General features: G+C 28.2%; 2 protein-coding genes across 7 annotated transcripts in view; one reads left to right on the forward strand and one right to left on the reverse strand.

The window, feature by feature from the left end:
- The window catches only part of LOC124427714 (unconventional myosin-Ie-like), a 61,615-nt gene that overhangs the window by 18,720 nt on the left and 23,185 nt on the right, over positions 1-19,710 (forward strand). For all 6 annotated transcript variants that reach the window (XM_046970967.1, XM_046970968.1, XM_046970972.1 and 3 more), the window contains 2 exons: positions 247-443; positions 658-825. In XM_046970967.1, the coding sequence (XP_046826923.1) occupies positions 247-443; positions 658-825 (365 nt within the window). The remainder of the gene's footprint in view (positions 1-246; positions 444-657; positions 826-19,710) is intronic.
- On the reverse strand, positions 1,148-19,039 carry LOC124427716. The gene is made up of 3 exons (XM_046970975.1): positions 18,418-19,039; positions 3,051-3,266; positions 1,148-2,408 (listed from the first exon to the last, which is right to left on the reverse strand). The coding sequence occupies exons 2-3, from the start codon at positions 3,263-3,265 to the stop codon at positions 1,673-1,675; spliced, it is 951 nt and encodes a 316-aa protein (XP_046826931.1). The 5' UTR covers position 3,266; positions 18,418-19,039; the 3' UTR covers positions 1,148-1,672.

Here is a 19,710-nt window from a genome sequence, read left to right on the forward strand (position 1 = left end):
ATATTAGAAAATTATACGAATTGAATCGTGTAAGTCATAATTGAATCTATTCATTGATATAAATTGAAAATGTCAAATTAAAAAGTTAAATATCGAAATAAATTGAACATGCCCAAAATTCAAAGATTCTTTGGAATAATATAAATCTATCAAAAACTTTTCCATTCCGTCGCATAAAAAAAAATAAAAGAAAAAATCAGAAAAAAAAACATGACAAACATTGTTTTCATATTTTATTGATTTTAGTTCTTGATTTTCCTGCTTACCTTTTTGGAGTTTCTGGGGAACAGCTGTCGCACAAGCTGACGTCGCGTGAATTCGAATCAAAATGGGGAAGTCAGTCTGAAAGCGTCGACGTGACTTTGAACGTCGAACAAGCTCTTTATGCACGTGATGCATTGGCCAAGGACGTTTATGCGAGACTTTTCGATCATTTGGTCAAGGTACGTAAATATTGATATATTTACTTAACTATCTTCTTTACTTTATATATATGTGTGTGTGTCTGTGTATGTGTGTGTGTACGTATATGTGCGGGTGTGTTTTTATTCATCTATATATTTATTTTTCTACTTTTTTGTTTTGTTCTTTCTTTTCTTTTTCTTTCGGAGAAGATAAAAAATTTATCATAGATCTTTTTATATTTTTCAATCGTAGAGAGTTAATTCAGCGATGGAAACCAATGCGGATAGCTATGAAATTGGGATATTGGATATTTATGGTTTCGAAATTTTTGAGAAAAATGGTTTCGAACAATTCTGCATCAACTTTGTGAACGAGAAATTGCAACAGATCTTCATAGAACTCACGTTAAAGGCTGAACAGGTAAGTATCATTTTGTCTAACATTATATCGGCATTTTTTTATTGCTCGATATTTATACGTTAATAATATATTACTATATATACGATTTTTATTTTATTCTCTCTCTCTCTCTCTCTCTCTCTCTCTCTCTCTCTCTCTCTCTCTCTCTCTCTCTCTCTCCCTTTCTTTCTTTTTATATATAGATATATATATATATATAATATTGGTTAAATTATATATTATATATATATATATATATAATATAAGCCATATGTTATCTATGATAAATAACGAATCTGTAAATTTGTTTTTAATGTTAATCAAATATCAGAAAGTTTTGACATTAGCTTGAATTCTTATTATATTTTTTTCTTTTTTTCTTTTTTTGTATTCGTTTTTTTCTTCCTCTTTACAAAATACCAAACAATTTATATTATTCTTTACCTTTTTTTTTTGTTTTCTACACGAAAATCACAGCTAGCTCCTCTTCGATACAATTTACAAATTTACAAATTGAATTTTCATAATTTAATTCGAATGAATAATTTGTTCTAACGCATTGACATAAGATTCATTGAGAAATTTTCAATCTAAGAATTTCTAATTCATCTTGATGTCACTCGTAATAAGAAGATATTGGAAGACAATATATATATATATATATATATATATATATATATATATATATATATATGTATATATATATATATGTATATATGACAAATGCATCGATCGTGATCATCATTTGGCTTTTCTGCTGATCCTTTAGACCTAACGTGATCTATCCTCAACTTGGGAGGTCCACAACAACGATTTTCATTAACACTCCTGGACAACAACTTTTCATGGTCTTGACCCAGGTATCTCGTCAGTCCTCGTATACTTTATAACTTGGTAAAACATCGGTCCTTCTCAATGAATACCTTTGAACAGGTGTAGTTTGAGCCATAAGAAGTCTACTAGGTACTTTGCTAGGAGGTGCTGGAATTTGTTTGGGTAATTCGCTCGATGTAACCATAGAATTTTCTGTTGTAGATAAATGTTCAGAACCAAGAGCCCAGGCTCGTTCCTTGATCCCATTAACGTTCATGTTTTTCAATGAATTCTTCGAATCCTCTAAACTATCGGGATCGTGTACGAGTCGATCAAACTTTTTCGGTGGTCTTAGTTTCTTCTCATGTTTCGTTTTCCAATCTGTTTGTCTCTCGAACGGTCTGGTTACTCTTAAATAGTCCAATGGACCTTCGCTCAAGGTACTTCTAGGACCTGTCTGTATTTTCCTAAATGTACCACTATTACCTCTTACGTTGACATAGACCTTTGGCTTACCACTCTTCAAATAATATAATTTTTCATCGAGATTGTGTAACTTTGGCGGGCTCAATAATACTCTTTTCTCTGTCTCGTCGTAACCATCCAAACGAAAGTTCGACGATATCCCAATATTTCTTACGCCTAATATTGAGTTTGGTACAACTTCGGGATTTGGATAACTCTCGTTAGAAGATTCTATGGTTTGTTGATTTTTCAATACGGCATGTACCAATCCTTGAAGATTTTCCGGATCTACGTCATCAGCACCCTGGACTTCGATTTCCACCAATCTGGAAAAAGAAGACAAGAAGAAAAAAAAAAGAAAAAAGAAAGAAAGAATAAAAGATAAAAAGTCATTATCTTAGAATTAGAATTGTAGCAAACAATGAGATTTCTTCCTTCTCGTGAAACCGTAATAACACGTTTGGACGACTTTTACCGTCTTTGTGAGCAGAGTAACGAGTTAGCCTCGTTTCTGGGACATCCATCATTTAGCAATGAGCTCTCCGAGCTACGAGCGAAAGTGATCTGGCTTGACTTCGGTGTGTAATTTCAATACCGATTAAACGAAACGAAACGAAGGAAGAAAGAAAGAAAAAAAGAAAGAGAGAGAGAGAGAGAGAGAGAGAGAAAGAGATTAAGAGAGAAGAAATAAGAAGAAGAAAAGAAAAAAAAAAGAGTAAAGAAATGAGAGAAAACAAACCCGTGAAGGGATAATCTAGCCACTCTGTGATTAGGTAATAATCTCATATATGTATATAGGCAATGTATACTAATAATCTTTAGTAGTATACATCGTGTTGTAACAGGTTTCACGAGTATAAAAAGAAAAGAAAAGAATAAAAACAAGAACGAGAAATTAAAAAAAAAAAAAAAAAGAAAAGAAAAGAATAGAGAGAATTCGATAGTTTCACTGGATAGAATTGACTTACCTGTAATTATTGTCCGTGTCTGGCCTTTCGACGTTAGTGTTTTGAAAGAATCCATGAACGGATTTACCACTCTCGTAAATTTTTCGCTCATTGAAGTCATGATCCTCGTGTATGTGATTGGGCGATGATGGTGGTCTTGGTAAAACCATGGCCGATGATGCCAAATCGAAAAGGACCAATAACAATAGGATTCCATAATTTTTCTTTGTCTTCATTCTAAAATTAGACACAAAATTATGAGGATTAATTTAAAAGAGAGGATTAATTTTAAAGGCAAAATGGGGAAAAACAAATCAAAATCAAAATAGAACAAGAGAGAAAGAAATTTTTTCTTTTTTTTCTCTTTTAATTTTTATTCTCTTCTCTTTTTTCTTTTTATTACTATTATTATTATTTATCTCTTTTTCTCTCCACGTTTTTCTTTTTAATGTAAATTTTTATTTGAAAAAAACGATACCCTTTGCGTTCTCCAAATCCATTTCGTTTCATTTTCTGAAATAATAATAAAGAGGTGGAAGGACGAAAGGAATCAGAACGACGATTTCTAAACGGTAAACAAAGATGAAACGAACGACGCGTAACGAGTGCGCGTTATAATAAAAACGGCAGTGAAAGTTCAAGCGGTCCGACCGAAACGACTGATATACCATAGCGATTGGCCTCAAGGAAAACGAAATAATCGTATTTCTTTTGTTTTCCTTACGTAAGTTACATGTTAATTTGGGGTACGTCATAAGAAAAGAAAATTATTTGATTTTAATCAAAGCTATTAAAATTATTCATTTGTGATTATAAGCAAATGGAATGTTTAAATTGCATTCACTTATAGGTGATCAATTGATAAATCTCGATTGATCTCTCAGTCACACATTGATTTTTAAATATAGAAATGCACGTACAGTGTGTCACATTTAAAACGATATGTTCAAATATATCCGATCATATTTGGAATTGCAATTAATTTTTCTATAAACATTCTGATAATCAATAAATTTATGGATCAATTTTTGTTCTCGTTTGTTTTTTCTTTTTTTTTTTTTTTTGATTTATTCTTTTCATTCGCGTTTTTCTTTTTTTTTTTTCATACGCTCCTAAATCACGATGTCATAAAAGAAACAGAAATAAAGAAGCATTCATAAAGAACGTTATTGCGAGTGCATAGTTTGTTAAACTTCAATTCGTCATAACTCGATGAAATATTAATGAAAAGATACGCTGCAGGTGGTCTTTCGATTCGTATCGATATTCTCGACAACTTTCGTCCGGATTAAAATATCGATTTCTATTTGAAAAAAAGAAAAAATTGTTATAACTTCCGTATCTTGACAACAGTATTCATACTTCGTGAAATATTTACAATATATATTATATTTTCTTTGTAAAACATCTAACAATTTTTATTTCGAACATTTGTTTAAAAAATCCCAATAGGATCGTAGATATTTTAATATATTGTTTAAAACGTGACACCTTGTATTTATGCATATATATATTATTATTATTATTATTATTATTATTATTATTATTATTATTAAGTGAGATGAGAATTAATTACAATTATATATATATATATTTTCTTGTTTTTTGTCCTGCATTTATTCTTCTAATCATTTTTCATATAACATACGTATATAATATTTTTTTGTCTTTTATATACGTTTACAAAATTTGATATAGTTATATTATATGTATATATAATACAAAATGATAAAAATAGAAATAGAAATGGAAAAACACATTTGTCATAAAAATAATTTGCGCTTACGCAAGATTTCAACAGAGTATCAATAATAATGAATGTGGAAACGTGACATGACTACGCGAGAACGAAGAGTATCTCTAAACGATCTTAAAATAAGGAAATCAATCAAATTGTATATATTAAACAAAAGATAAAGTATGATATGGTAAACAAATCTATTGTGACTGTGATCCATTTAAAAAATAAAAGATAATAAAGAAAAAATATCACGAGCTATAATCAAGAGTAATTCACTAATTCAGAACGATTTTTGTTCTACAGTGGATTAAAATTGAAAATCTAATTACATTGCATATCCCATATGGAAATGCAACGCAACGAACGCGACATTAAATATTTAATAAATATATTTTATCCTTAGCACTGTTTCTCATTAATATTTAAACATTTCAATAAATGATAGATACGATTGAAATTATTATTCTATGAAAAATGTTTTTTAATCGTTTCTCGAAGTCTATTTTCGTTTGATTTAATTTTCCTTCTTTTTTTTTTTTTATTTATTTTTACTTTTTAACGCTTCACCGAATGAAATACACGACATTTTTGCTACGATTCGCGAATAGTAGCCCATTACTGACGTTATCAAATAATTAACAAAATAAGCAACAAATCGAATTATATTTTTTACTTCGTAACTCTAAATTTCATTCTATCGATCGATTCGATTTAATTAAAAAATACATAGACATATAGACATGTAAGATATATGCCTATATCTACATCAATGTATTTTCACAAGAAGCATCATAGACATGTCCGTATACGTGATCGTGCAAGTAAATCACTCGGACGTCGTTAGAGAAGAAAGCTTTAGTTCGTTCGTTCTACATAACACAAAAGCCAAGTTAGACACATTATTTATCGACGTTAAGAAGAGTTGAAGGAGTAAGCCAATAGAATCTTGGACCAACTATCGTTCAACATTGTGATGACTTTCTCACAGGTGTGCAAAGATGAAGGTGAAGTCTTCTTGCAAATCGTAACGACGAAACACCGTTCCATTATTTTCCCGCTGTTCCTTCGACAATATAACGGGAATTTCCTCCTTTCCCGGCTTTTAAAGTACGACAGAGAAGAACAACTTTATCTCTCTTTCTCGCTCTCTCTCTCTCTCTCTCTCTCTCTCTCTCTCTATCTGTCTGTCTCTCTCTTTATCTCTCTATCTTTCTCTTCCTCTTTTTATCCCTCTTTGTTTCTCTTTCATCTCTGTCTATCTATCTTTCTTTCTTTCTCTCTTTACTACTACTACTCTAGTTCTCTCTATCTTTTTCTATTACTCTTTCACTCTGTCTGTCTCTCTCTCTCTCTCTCTCTCTCTTTCTCTTTCCATATTACTCTATCTTCTCTCGTTTTATTAATCTCTCTCTTTTGAAAGCATTCAATATTTCTTTCTTTTATATATATATATATATATATATATATATATATATATATATATATATATATATAAAAGATATATTTATTTTTTTTCTCATGTATGTACCGGTTCTTTTTCTTCCTTTCTTTCTTTCTCTTTCGTGGGTGTGGTTTACGCCAAACGACGATGGTTGTGTGTCGGCGTAGTTGCTGAGGAAACAGGTTCTCTTAAAAAGTGCAAGTGCATTCGTTGCCCTGGTGAACGTACTCAGCTCTCTACCGCGAACAACCACCGATATATCCACGTGCCCGACCTGTCAGACTGACCGACTCTACTCTACTCTACTCTACTCTACTCTACTCTACTCGACTCCGACTTCATTCCACTTCCGTTCTCCATATATTTAAGAATTTCGTTGTTCTTATTATTATATCTATTTCTCGATTATGTATATATATATATATATATATTTATTTATTTATTTATCTATATAATATTTGATATTAGCATGTGTTTGTTGTAAGTTTTTTTTTATTCGTTCCGTTATCTAGTTATATGTAGGGTAATCTTGAGAAAGAGAGAGAAAGAAAGAGAGAGAGAGAGGGAGAGAGAGAGAGAAAGTTAATCCAATCGAAGATATTTGGAACACCCTATATGGTTTAATCCTTTGGTTTAGCGAGCAAATGCTTTTAGTACAAGTTTCATTTGAAGTATGGAGTACTTTTCTTTTATGCAGTGTCTCTCAATCAATACTTACTTTTCACTGACAATTGTTGATTACTATTTCTTTTGTATAAATAAATAAGAAAAAATTGGATTTATAAGTTTCATCAGAAATTCATTAAATATTATCGATTTAGGACAAGATCAAATGAAAAGGGGTCTTGATTCAGGATAGATTATTCCTCGTTGTATCATTTTCATAAATTGTGATTCAGGTAAAAAATACATTACAATACATGATCCTCTTTTTTCTTTTTTTTTTTTTGTTTCAATTCAACAACATTCACAGACATCATTATGTGGTAAAACGACAGATTTTTATTATTATTATTATTATTATTATTAATAGGAGGTTCGCTTGGAATCGACTTATAACGAGAGAACATGATAGATAATTAGATAAATACAATAGGAAAGTCATTTACCATGAGATTTCTTTCCCATAGCTAGTACACTTTACAAATTCTTTTTACTCGTCACGTCTCACGATCAGATCCTCGTAAATATTCATTTATAATGCCAATTTCTCTCGAATCCGTCGTCTTCTTGAAATAAATAATGGAAAGAGAAAAAAGAAGAAAGAAAAAAGGAAGAAAAATAAGAAGGAAATAAGAAAGAAGAAAAAAAAAAGAAGGATAAGAAAAAGTAAACGATTATTCAGAAGATAGAAAATATTCCTCATTTATCTGTGTGAAAGTCGAATAATCATTGATGGAACACACCTTGCGGTCGAGTTGGCTAAATCGAAATCGTGCTTTTTAACGTCGATCAATTTTCTTTTTACAAATAAAATGAAACGAACGATCTCATACTTCCTTATTTTGTGTATTATCTTCCTCCAATTCTTAAATCATACTTTTCCTTTTAAAAGAAATCTCATAAGAAGATACAAACTATGATCAAGATCATTCGCAAAGTCCAATTAATTTCGCGAATATTATTATTAATTAATATGAAGTATTAATATGAAGCAAGAGTATTTTCATTCATTTCCTATGTTTCATAAAGTTATGAAAAAAAAAAAAGAGAAAAAAGTATAAATTTGAAGCAGGAACGAGTTCATTCATTTTCTTCGTTCCATAAAAATTTTGAAAAAAAGAACGGAAAGAGAGAGTGAGAGAAGGAGAGGGAGAGAGAGAGGGAGAGGGAGAGGAAGTGAAAGAGAAAGAAAAAAAAAGAAGTATCAATTAAAATAGCAACGAGTTCATTCACACTTTCTTCCTTTCATAAAGTTAAAGAAAAAGAAGAAGAAAAAAAAAGAAGAAGAAAAAAAGAAAAGGAAAAAAGAGAAAGAGAGAACGAAAAAAAGATAATAGAGGGGAGTGTTAAAAATTCATGTAGGAAGTAAATGATTCGATAAGAGATAATAATCGGAACGAGAGAATACTAATTTACTCAGTTAATTATTAGAACCTCCCTTGTATAAAAGATATCTAACTGGGTGATACGGAACCCGAGATACGATTAAATTCACGCCTCGAGGAAAGTGAGAGTGGTCAAGGCCCGAAGGGGCCCCGTTTATATATCTACTCGTACGTCTCTCTTTCCCACTCTTCCTATCTTCCTCTCTCTCTTTCTCTCTCTCTCTCTCTCTCTCTCTCTGTCTCTTTTTCTCCTTCTCTCATACTGATCACTACATACTTGAACGTACCAGAAAGTATAGAATGAAACTATAGAAAGAAGTTGATATAAATACTGTTAACTAAAGAGTATACACCGGAGATCAGTATTTTTTTCTTATTTCTTTTCATTCATATCTTTTATTTGTTTTAGTTGAAGTAATTTTGTAGGAAAAATTTATCTTATAATTGAACTTTTTAAATTTATATTTAAAAAGAAATATAAACATCTTTAAAGAATGTAATATTATATGATATAAAAATGTAATAATAATAATAATAATAATAAATGAATATGAATTACAAATTTTTCAATATTATAATTATATAAGAGAGTATTATACTATATAATATAAATAATATAATATTATATATATATATATATATATATATATATATATAAATATATATGTAATGTATAAGAATTGAAAATTTGTAAGTTATAAAAGTTTCAATTTTTTTAAACTGAAAAAAATATAAATAAAATATGTTCGTGATATAGGTTTTAAATGACTCAACGTGTATATACTATTAAACAAAATTCTTTTTATAAAAATAGTATTCACAGTAATATAAAAAAAAAAAATTTAATGGTGGACGAGATTAAAATCTTTGATAAAGTGAAAAGAAAATAAGATCTATTCGATTGACTTCGATTCGATATTATCGAATTGACCTCCTTTCGATTAACATCTCCTCATGAAACGTTTGGATTGATAAAAAGAAGTATGATTTCAATGACTAAGCTTTCGAAGTCATTAAACGATTCCATACAATTGCGTAGTGACTTGCTATGAATATTTCGAACGTAGAATCACTCGGGCTTGCACAAACAAGATCGTAGATCGTAAGATCTCGATATTTCCTTGACGGTACTTGTCTCGAGAAGTAAATTATCTAGGCGCCTCTCTATAAGTAGGATTATTTTCAAAGAAATTCATTCAATTCATTTATAAATAGGAATCATATTTATTTAAAATATTCTTAGTTATGTTTAATTCGTTTTCCATTAAAAAGATTATTTCATCTAATAAAAATAAATCAATATTTTCAATAATAAATTCCAAAGATCATTTATTATATTATATGAAAAAAGAAATTATTATATTTTTTTCAAAATATAAATTTAAATCACTTATTATTATCTTTAAAATTAATCAAATTTTTTTATCTAGGATATTAAAAAAATAAAGAAATAAAAATAAAGAAATCATATAAAAAAAGAAATAAAGAAATAAAAAAAAAGAAATCATATTTTTTTATCTAGGATATTAAAAAAACTGAGAGAAAAGAAATAAATTACATACGTGCAATCTTCACGTACATAATTACATATGTATGCATGTAAGAAACATAATATATATCATACATATTATATGTACATCATTTATTCTCTCTCTTTCTCTCTCTCTCTCTCTCATATATATTATATGTATGAGATCTCTTCTTTTTTCTATATATAGAATAAGGATATATATCTTTATTCTTTTTAAACGTTATAATACGTTAACATATCATGTGTATAATTATGTACATATGTAAGAAACATAATAAACACTATACCGACATACACACATACACACACACACACACACACACACACACACATACACACATATATATATATATACACAAAAAAAATGATACTCTTTTTAGACGTTATCATACGATTACGTAATTTTTCGATCATCATCCAAGTCAGTCATCGGAACGTGACGTTATAGTCGTATTGTTTCCCCATTCGATATTCTCAGCGAATTTATTACAAACTATTATTACATACCCCTTATCATTGTCTCACCCCTTACATCATGGTTTCACCGATTTTCTTCCTTATCGTGTCTATTTTATAGATAATGATACTTTCACGAGAATGTTAAGGCGCGGTCGGTTACGTGTGCTCGCACACGTTTCGCTTCGCCTTCTCTCGCCAAGGAAAGTACATATGTATATGTATATATATATATATATATATATATATATATATATATATATATATATATACACACATATGTGTTTATCCATAAAGAACGGAATTTTCAATGAAACTATCGCAAGACATACTATGATTTCATTCCCTCGAGCATGATCGTAAGTCAACCTATCGCAATTAAATCTTGATCCATTTTGTCTTCCGACGTCTTATGCGTTCACGATTATGTAATCATAACGTTTGATCAAGATTTTATTATTATTATTATTATTATAATTGTAATTATTATTATAATTGTAATTATTATTATTCAATTTATTGGTTATTTTCTTTCTTATTTTTTTCTTTTTTTTTTATATATCAGTATCTACCTGTAAAAAATGATTCGGTTTTTCTTTCGCAAAATCAATATTAATTGGTTATTGAGAACAAAAAAAAAGGACTTAATAATGCAGTTATTATCTTTATGTATTTCATTTCTTTTTTTTTTTTTGTTTTTCGTACTTACTTTTCTCAGATAAGATTAGAGATTAATTGAATAGAGAATAAAAAGAAATTAATCATTTTGTCCTTAATTTTCTCTTTTTTTTTTCGGTCGCTAATTTTTCTTTCTCTAATTAAAAACCAATTAGATAGAGCAACGGTGTAATAATAATTTCGTCGCTATATCCTTAAATGTCTTGTTTTCTTTTTCGCTTATCTCTATCTTTTTTTTCCTCAAATTAAAAAATAATTATGAAAGAATAAAAAAATAATAATCTTACCTTCATTCGCATGTATTTTTTTGTATATTATATGTTTTTCCTCTTATCCACTTTTCTTTCTCAAATTAAAAATGACATAAATGGAGAGAACCAAAACAAAAAAAAAAGGAATAAAAAATTCCATCATCGTTCTAACGTATTTTATCCTTTTTTTTTTCGCTTCTAAATATAAATTAAATATTAATTGGACATAACAAAACAACATAAAAATGATGAAATGGTAATCACTTTAAGCAAAGAATGAATCAAACATTTTCTTAGATAATTATAAAAATCAATTACACTTTTTCGTGATTTTTTAAATTGATTTTATTTTTCAAATTATAAAATTACAAGTCTAACTACAAGCCTAAAATGAATTCGAACAGAAGTACAATTGATCTTTAAAGTCATCTGAAAACTTTTGGCCTATTCTATACTTCCTATTATATTATTATTATTATCATTTATTTTCGCTCTTTTATCAATTCTTCCTTTTATCAATTAAAAATTAATTAGATAAAAAAAAATAAACACAGATAAAAGCAAAAAAACAAAAAAAAAAAAGAAAAGAACTATAGGAAAGTGTTAGACAGGTGCGTGATGTTATAAAAAAGATGGAAAGGAAAACATCGTATTTTTATAAGCAACGATGCGTCCAACAGTTGCACGCTTCTGCTTTCTATCTATCACGAGAAAATCAAATGCTTTCGATCTTTGAATAAAAGGCATGTGTAGTATATCACGTGGTTATTTAGTTAAAAGATACCTCTCCCAATTCCATTTATCGTTTCGTATAGTTTCGCACGGTTCCACGTTCTATTCATTGCGAAATACGTAAGGAAACCACAACCAGTTTTCGCATACCGTACCTTTTCGTATCTTTAAACAACTAAAAAAAAAAAGGAGAAATAGAAATGAAAAAGATAAAAAAAAACGAAATAAACCTGATCTTTCACAACTGCTTTAAATAGACACTGCTAAGCACTATATTATAATATATATTTCAAACGTATATATTATTATTATTTTTATATTAAAGAGAAAAGTAATATGTCATATTTAATAATGCATTTATAACTTATATATTTATATCTTATACCCGTATATTTATATATGTTTCAAAAATTTATAAGTTAATTTATAAATTTTTTAAAAAAATAATACAGATATAAATATACATATTTAATTCTCTCTTTCTTTATCTAAACCAGCTATTAACGAACTATAAAATAATAATAATAAGAATAATAATAATAATAGTAATAATAATAATATTAATAATAATAATAATAATAATAATAATAATAATAATAATAATAATAATAATAATAATAATAATAATAATAGTAATAATAGATAGATTAACTTTGAAGGGCTGATCAAATAATATTTTCATTATAAATTCTAACGTGAAAATGATTGATTAACAAAATTACGAAAAAGAAATAAAATAAAAAAGAAATAGGAATTATTTTTGTTTTTTTTTTTTTATTACTGTTCTTAGCGCTAATAAAGATAACAATTGCAAAAAATAATATAATATCTAAATGTGCATGTTAATGAGATAATATCGACAAAACATTTCAACTTTCCCTTCTCGCGTTCTTCTATGTATACGTCGAATAGTTCGAACGAATGTAAGTTAACTTAGCTTTACATGATTCGCTCTACGAGATCACGATTATGCACATTGCACATATATATATATATATATGTCCGTGCATATCATAAATAGTAGGCAGTGTTCTTATTTCTGTGGAAATTAGCGAATCCAATCGAGCGGAATCAAGAAACTGATTGTAATCATTTAAGCCACGATATATTAAAGAACCTTGAGCCTATTTTATGTGTCAATGTATATAAGCAAATCAATTTAAATCTCATTAATGTTCCACTTCGTGTTTATACGACGGACGGATTTTTTCTAATCGTTTTTCTTAAAAATAAAAAAGAAAAAAAGAAAGAAAAGGAAAAAAGAAGTAAAAAGAGAAAAGAAATTTTACATTGTATTTTTTACATTTCGATTATGCATCTTTGAAATTAGTCCAACGTAAGAGCACACGAATGAATATATATATATATATATATATATATATATATATATATATATATAAAAACATTACGTGTGTACATACATAAATATGTGAAATATGTTTTTATGATGTTAACTTTGGTGCAATGCGTTAAATAAAAATTCTATTTCTCATTACTTTTACGAGTCCATTATGCATTCTCAAAATTAATTAAAAAAATTATATATACGTAAATATATATATATATATATATATATATATATATATATATACATATATATGTACATACGTAAGTTATCAAGTTTACATATATTACATATTATAATAAATGTAAAATATCGTTCTTTCTTTCTCTCTTCCTCTCTCTCTTTCTCTCTATCGAATGTCAAAATATTACATAAAATATCATGACTGATTATATATTTAATATTCACATTTATGAGCGATTAGATAATCTAATCTTTCGATCTCGAATAAAAGAGAGTTTCTTAGCTCCAGGAAGCATGATCTTCTTAAGAAGAGAACGATTACAATTCAAGTGACAGTTTATGATTATGAAAGAGTTGATTCACGGACACATATATAGCTCCAAAGACATCCTTATATATATATATATATATATATATATATATATATATATATATATATGTGCAACGTACTGAACGAATAACTTTCAAATCTGATATACTTTCTAGATTAACAGACGTGACTTTACCTTTCTCCGTAGTCACGTAAACTTGTATTAAATGAAGATAAGAATAGAAATAAATAACAACAATAAAGTGTTAATAAATAAATGATAATAATAATATAATAAAAAGAAGTGATACGATGCTTTATGAAAAAGAGAATGCAAGGTAATCATGCGAAAGTGTTTTACAGAGCAAGGATTATTAAGTAGAGTACTAATAGACAACGTTATGCTAACATTCCAATGTATACTTTAGATAATAAAGTATCTCTTAGAAATACATCGAAATATGGCATAACGATTTCATAACACCATACAATTTTCTTCTTTATCTAACGAATCGTTCTTTGGCATATGTATATATACATATGAATATATGTATATATATTCTTACGTAAAACATGTTTATTACGAAAATCGGAGAAAATCTTTCGAATTTATCGATATGAACTTTCAACTTATGAACGAATGCAAACAGAAATTATATTATGTGTACGATCAAGCGTTTCGTTCAATCAGTAAATCAGTGCACATATTTACATGTTTATCTATAATTAAAAATATAATTTTTAAATTAATTAAAAAAAATTATCTAATTATATAGAAAAAAGTTGTGCATGCTTGTGATCATATTAAAAAATATTAATATCAATTAAATTAATTATATTAAACATTCTATTTTTCTTTCCTTTGTCAAATGGAATTACAAATATGAATATGACAAGTATTAATTAGATCAAAATTAAAAAGTAATATTTAAAATAGAAAAAAAGTTAACAATTAAAAAATATTAAAATTTTTGAAAATATTAAAAGCAAAAAAGAAAAATTGTCATAATTATCGTTTGGATTACGATTAATAAAAAATTAATCGATATAAATAACAAAACATATTATACAAATGATTTGATGGATGAAGCCGATGTTCGAGTTTTCTATCGAACGTAAATGGAGTATAAAATTGCGAAGACCCACTTTCGATGGCCCGTCACGTTATAGCGCAAGAAAATTCACGGTTCCAATGAGGATGAAGAATTCTCTCACGGTCGTTTTATCTTCTCGAACGTTATTCGTCTTTCGAATGATCCTAAGCGTACACGACGTTCTAAGTTGATCCTTAGAACATCGTAAAAACTTGTGTTTTATATTCCTCTCTTCCTGTCTTTCTTCCTGTCTCTCTCTCTCTCTCTCTCTCTCTCTCTCTCTCTCTCTCTCTGTCTCTTTCTTTTTTCTTGTCTTTCTCTCTTTCTCTCTCTTTAGAATTCTTTCTTTTTCATTTCTTTACGAACTATGCCCATTATATTATCATTCCGATGATAACAGAGTTTAAAGTCGAATGTGTCAGATGTACGAATATTATCATTTACTGACACTTTCGAAGTTCATTCTTTCTTTAAATTCTATGACGTATAAATATTGAAAAACTCTTCGTGTGAATATTATTCGATAATATGTTATCGATTATAATAATTATATTATATTCTATAAAAAAGATAATTTTATATATATATATTTAAGATATATTTCAGATGGATAAGCTATGTCCTAATCATTATCAAAGTAGTCTTTTATTCGCGTATTGATACTATGAGAAGCCATAAAAAAAAAAAAGATAAAAAGGAAAAATCGATAAGATAAAAAAAATGTACCGATCTGATGAAAAGTTTAATTATATTTAAATAAAACATATTTATTTATGAAAATATTCTCGCGATATCAACGTTTCGTTAAATGAATTATTTAATTTAGTGAAAGAAAAAGAAATAGAAAGAAAAAAAAAAGAAAAATGAAAAGAAATAAAACGAATTCAAAATTGAGAATATTGATCGCAGGAAAAAGAGAGAAACTAAATGGATACATTCAAGCGAAATAAATTTTATATATGAAAAACTTTGCAACGTCGACGAGTTAATATTTATTAGATATATAAATAAATAAATAAATAAAATAATAATAAAGGAAGTATAGTTATTACTAATAATTATTATTATTACAATTAATGAGGTTAATTAAATTACAAAAAAAAGATTGATCAGGAATGAGCGCGCACGCCCGGCGGATTTTTATTGAAATCCGTGCGATCGAGTGTAGAAAACAGAAGAACAATACTATTTCCATTGAATTAATCATTTTAAGTGGCAACTCAAGACTTCGAGTTTTCGGTCTTAGAGCGAAGAATTTTCTCGTCCTCGTTTTTCCACGAAGTAGCGCGTAATTTCACGTTCTCTCTCGCACGAACGAAACCAGAACGATCGTATAAACAGGCGAAATCTCGAGCTAACGAGTATGATTGCATATAAGTATGTGTCTGTGTGTATATACACGCGCGCAAACATACATATATAGTATATATTCGCTTGTTGAACTTATGTCATCTCTTGGAAAAGTCAAACAGGCGAATTCGATGTTCGGAACGTTTTTTAAATTTCACAAGTATGTATGCGTCTATGTGTGCTATGTGAGCACTGCACCGCGCGTGTATTTTTATGCATGTGAGTGTAAACATGTTCGACGAGTCTAAGGACTAATTTTGTACCGAATTATACACCACGTATATATTACACGGCATGACGTAATCGCAACAAATTTACATGAACATGATGTGTGTATGTGTGCGTGTATGTATGTGTGCATGTGTGTATGTGTGTGTGTGTATATATATGTGTATGTATGCATGTATGTATGTATGTATGTGTGCGCGTGCGTGCGAATGTGTGTGTATATTATAAAATTAACATAATTTTGTATATACATGATATGTAGTATAACTTTATACATGTAGTATAACTTATGTATCGAGTGAATTGTTCGAAGAAAAATTATATGTTCACTTCCTTCTCTCTCTCTCTCTCTCTCTCTCTCTCTCTTTCTCTCTTTGTCTCTGTCTCTGTCTCTCTCTTCTTTTTTCTTGTTATATATGTCCATATTATACTATATTACTTTGTCTTGGTAATAGCCATCCGTGAAAATTAATAGCGCGTTACGGAGACTAGCGTTAATTAAAAAAAAAAAAAAAAAAAAAATTAAAAAAAAATAAAAAAAAAGGAAAACGTAAAAAAGAAAAAGATATACCGTTCGCGAATCGACAAGATCTAACGACAATTATTAAAGACACGATTTGAAAATAATAGAACTGATGCATCATCTTGATTATTATGACAAGATATATTTGCTTGTACGTTATTAATTGATATTAAACAGATTTCGGATTAATTAATTAGATTTTTGTTCTCATGAAATAATATCGAAATTTAAACCCATTGATATATTGTTATAAAAATTAATAATAATGTTTAAATTAATATTATTGTTTAATTTTATTAGTATGCCGTGCAATTAATTAATTTAAATACGTGTAAGTTGTCTTGTACAAATTATTATTAATAATATTATTAATAATAATAATAATAATAATAATAATAATAATAATAATAATAATAATAATAATAATAATAATAATAATAATAATAATAATAATAATAATAATAATAATAATAATAATAATAATAATAATAATAATAATAATAATAATAATAATAATAATAATAATAATAATAATAATAATAATAATAATAATAATAATAATAATAATAATAATAATAATAATAATAATAATAATAATAATAATAATAATAATAATAATAATAATAATGATAATAATAATATGTAAAAAAGAAATAGCTCACATCGTCAAGTTTATGAACGCGTGCACATATTCGCCTAACGACTTCCTATGTCTCGGCGCGAAATTCGCTTTGTCTTCGTAATAAAAAAGCGTGAATACTTAATATCTGGGCTAATGATTATTACTTATGTGTATGTGTGTGTCTGTGTAAGCATAAAAATGATTGTACACCTTGTGTGTTAACTATTTATCTATTCTTTTTTTATATTTCTTTCTTTCTAATCCAGCTATTGCTTAATTATAGATCAATGATCGATACTCGAAACAATGATCTCGAACGAAAATTAAGAAACATTTTTATTCTTTAAATCGTTCTATGTTTCATATGGTATTTCTCTTGGGTATACAATTGAAATGAAGAATTAAAATTGTTATGTACTCTATAAAAAATTCTATAAAAAAAAAGTGAACGTAAATAATTTTTGATTATATCTTCTTTTTTTCGAAAGTAAAGTTATTATAATCGATTTCAAAAAAAAAAAAGGAGAAAAGAAAAGAAAATGAAAGAAAATTGACATTGTTATTTAGAACTTTACAAAAAAAAAGATGGGTATAATTTTTTGATATTTTTTTCTAAACTATAATAATAAAGAATTAAAAAAGAAGATAAAAGGAAACAATTTTGCAATCGTTACATATAGATACAATCATAAAAAAGTGAGTATATGTAATTACTGAGAACATATTTTATTTTTTTTAAATCATATTGTTCTCAAATATTCGTCCTTGAAATACAGATTTTAACGTTAAAAAAAAAAAGAAAATTAATAATAATAAAATAAATAAATAAAAGAAAAAAAATTTCGAAAAACTTACCTGACGAGTAGGAAGACGAAAAGGAAGGAAAGAAATTGTCGATGTCAACGAGGTCTTCGTAGATCATAGATCGAGATGCAAACACGATCCAGGCGGATCGATCTCGCGGACTCGAAGCTTGCGGTTGTCTGCGGTCGATCGTGAAAACTGGTTCACTCGTTCGCTTCGATCTTCCTAACTCTTACAGGATCGTAGAATTTAAACGATACTTTGTTCGATGTATCGATAAATACACATATATATAGATATATATATCGATCGATCGATCGATCGATACAAACGAATTCAAACTCATTCGATCCTTCTCTCGATTAGTTTCTCGATTTCTTTTTTTAATATCCTTTTTCTTTTTTTTCTCCTTTTTTTTTTTTTATCGAGAAAAGAAAAACAAAAAGGAGAACAAAGAAGCGAACGAAAAATGACGAAAAAAGTAATATAAGTAATGAAAGATGAGGCTTTTCTTTTTTCCTAAAGGATAAAAGATACTTTTGAAAAATATGACGCACGCGTTCTAGGATAAAAGATTTCCCGCCTCCGCTTTTCGAGATCCTTACGATGGTCACGAGCGAGACAGAAACACGCGCGTCGAACGCGCCGGTTCTCTTTGCACTGCGGCCAAGGATCGAGGCGAAGGTAATGAAATAGTCGGCCGAACCGACCACCGACCGTCTCTCTCTTTCTCTCTCTCTCTCTTTCTCTCTCTCTCTCTGTCTTTCTCCTTCATACTCATTCGCTTCGTGTCTGACTCGAGCGCGTTCTCTACTTCCCATCTACTGTGTTTCTTTCTCTATTTCTCTCTTTCTCTCTCTCTCTTTCTCTCTTTCTCTCTCCCTCTATCTTTCTCTTTCTATCTATCCATCTATCCATCTATCCATCTTTCTCTTTCTCTCTATTTCTCATCGTAAGCCTGCGCCACGATACCAACATTTTCTTCCACTTCCTTACTCTTGTCTCTCTTTATTCGTTTTATCATCCTCCCTCTACCTCCCTCTATACCTCTCTTCCTTCCTCTCTTCTTCCCTTCCTCCTCTCAGTATTGTTTTACACTCGTGTTCATTATTATACTATGACTTACCCTCACGTAGGATTCTATCTTTCGCTTTTATCATATTGGCCTTGAAAAGAATTTGATTATTGATCATCCAATACGAATTTAAGATCAGTTATTTTTAAATAACTTTTAACGCCAAATCAAATTGTTACAAATTGATCTATCATTCGTTCTAATATCTTTCATAATTAATATCTATCGATTAATAATATAGTGGGAATATATTTATTGCATTACTTTTT

The sequence above is a fragment of the Vespa crabro genome, chromosome 10 (genome assembly GCF_910589235.1).
Source record: "Vespa crabro chromosome 10, iyVesCrab1.2, whole genome shotgun sequence".
Classification (NCBI taxonomy): Eukaryota; Metazoa; Arthropoda; class Insecta; order Hymenoptera; family Vespidae; genus Vespa; species Vespa crabro.

Coding starts and splice junctions, on each gene's coding strand:
- LOC124427716 (XM_046970975.1), bottom strand. CDS start 3,265: ATGAAGACAAAGAAAAATTATGGAATCCTATTGTTATTGGTCCTTTTC. Junction 2,409..3,050: donor GACACGGACAATAATTACAG/GTAAGTCAATTC, acceptor TTCTTTTTCCAG/ATTGGTGGAAATCGAAGTCC.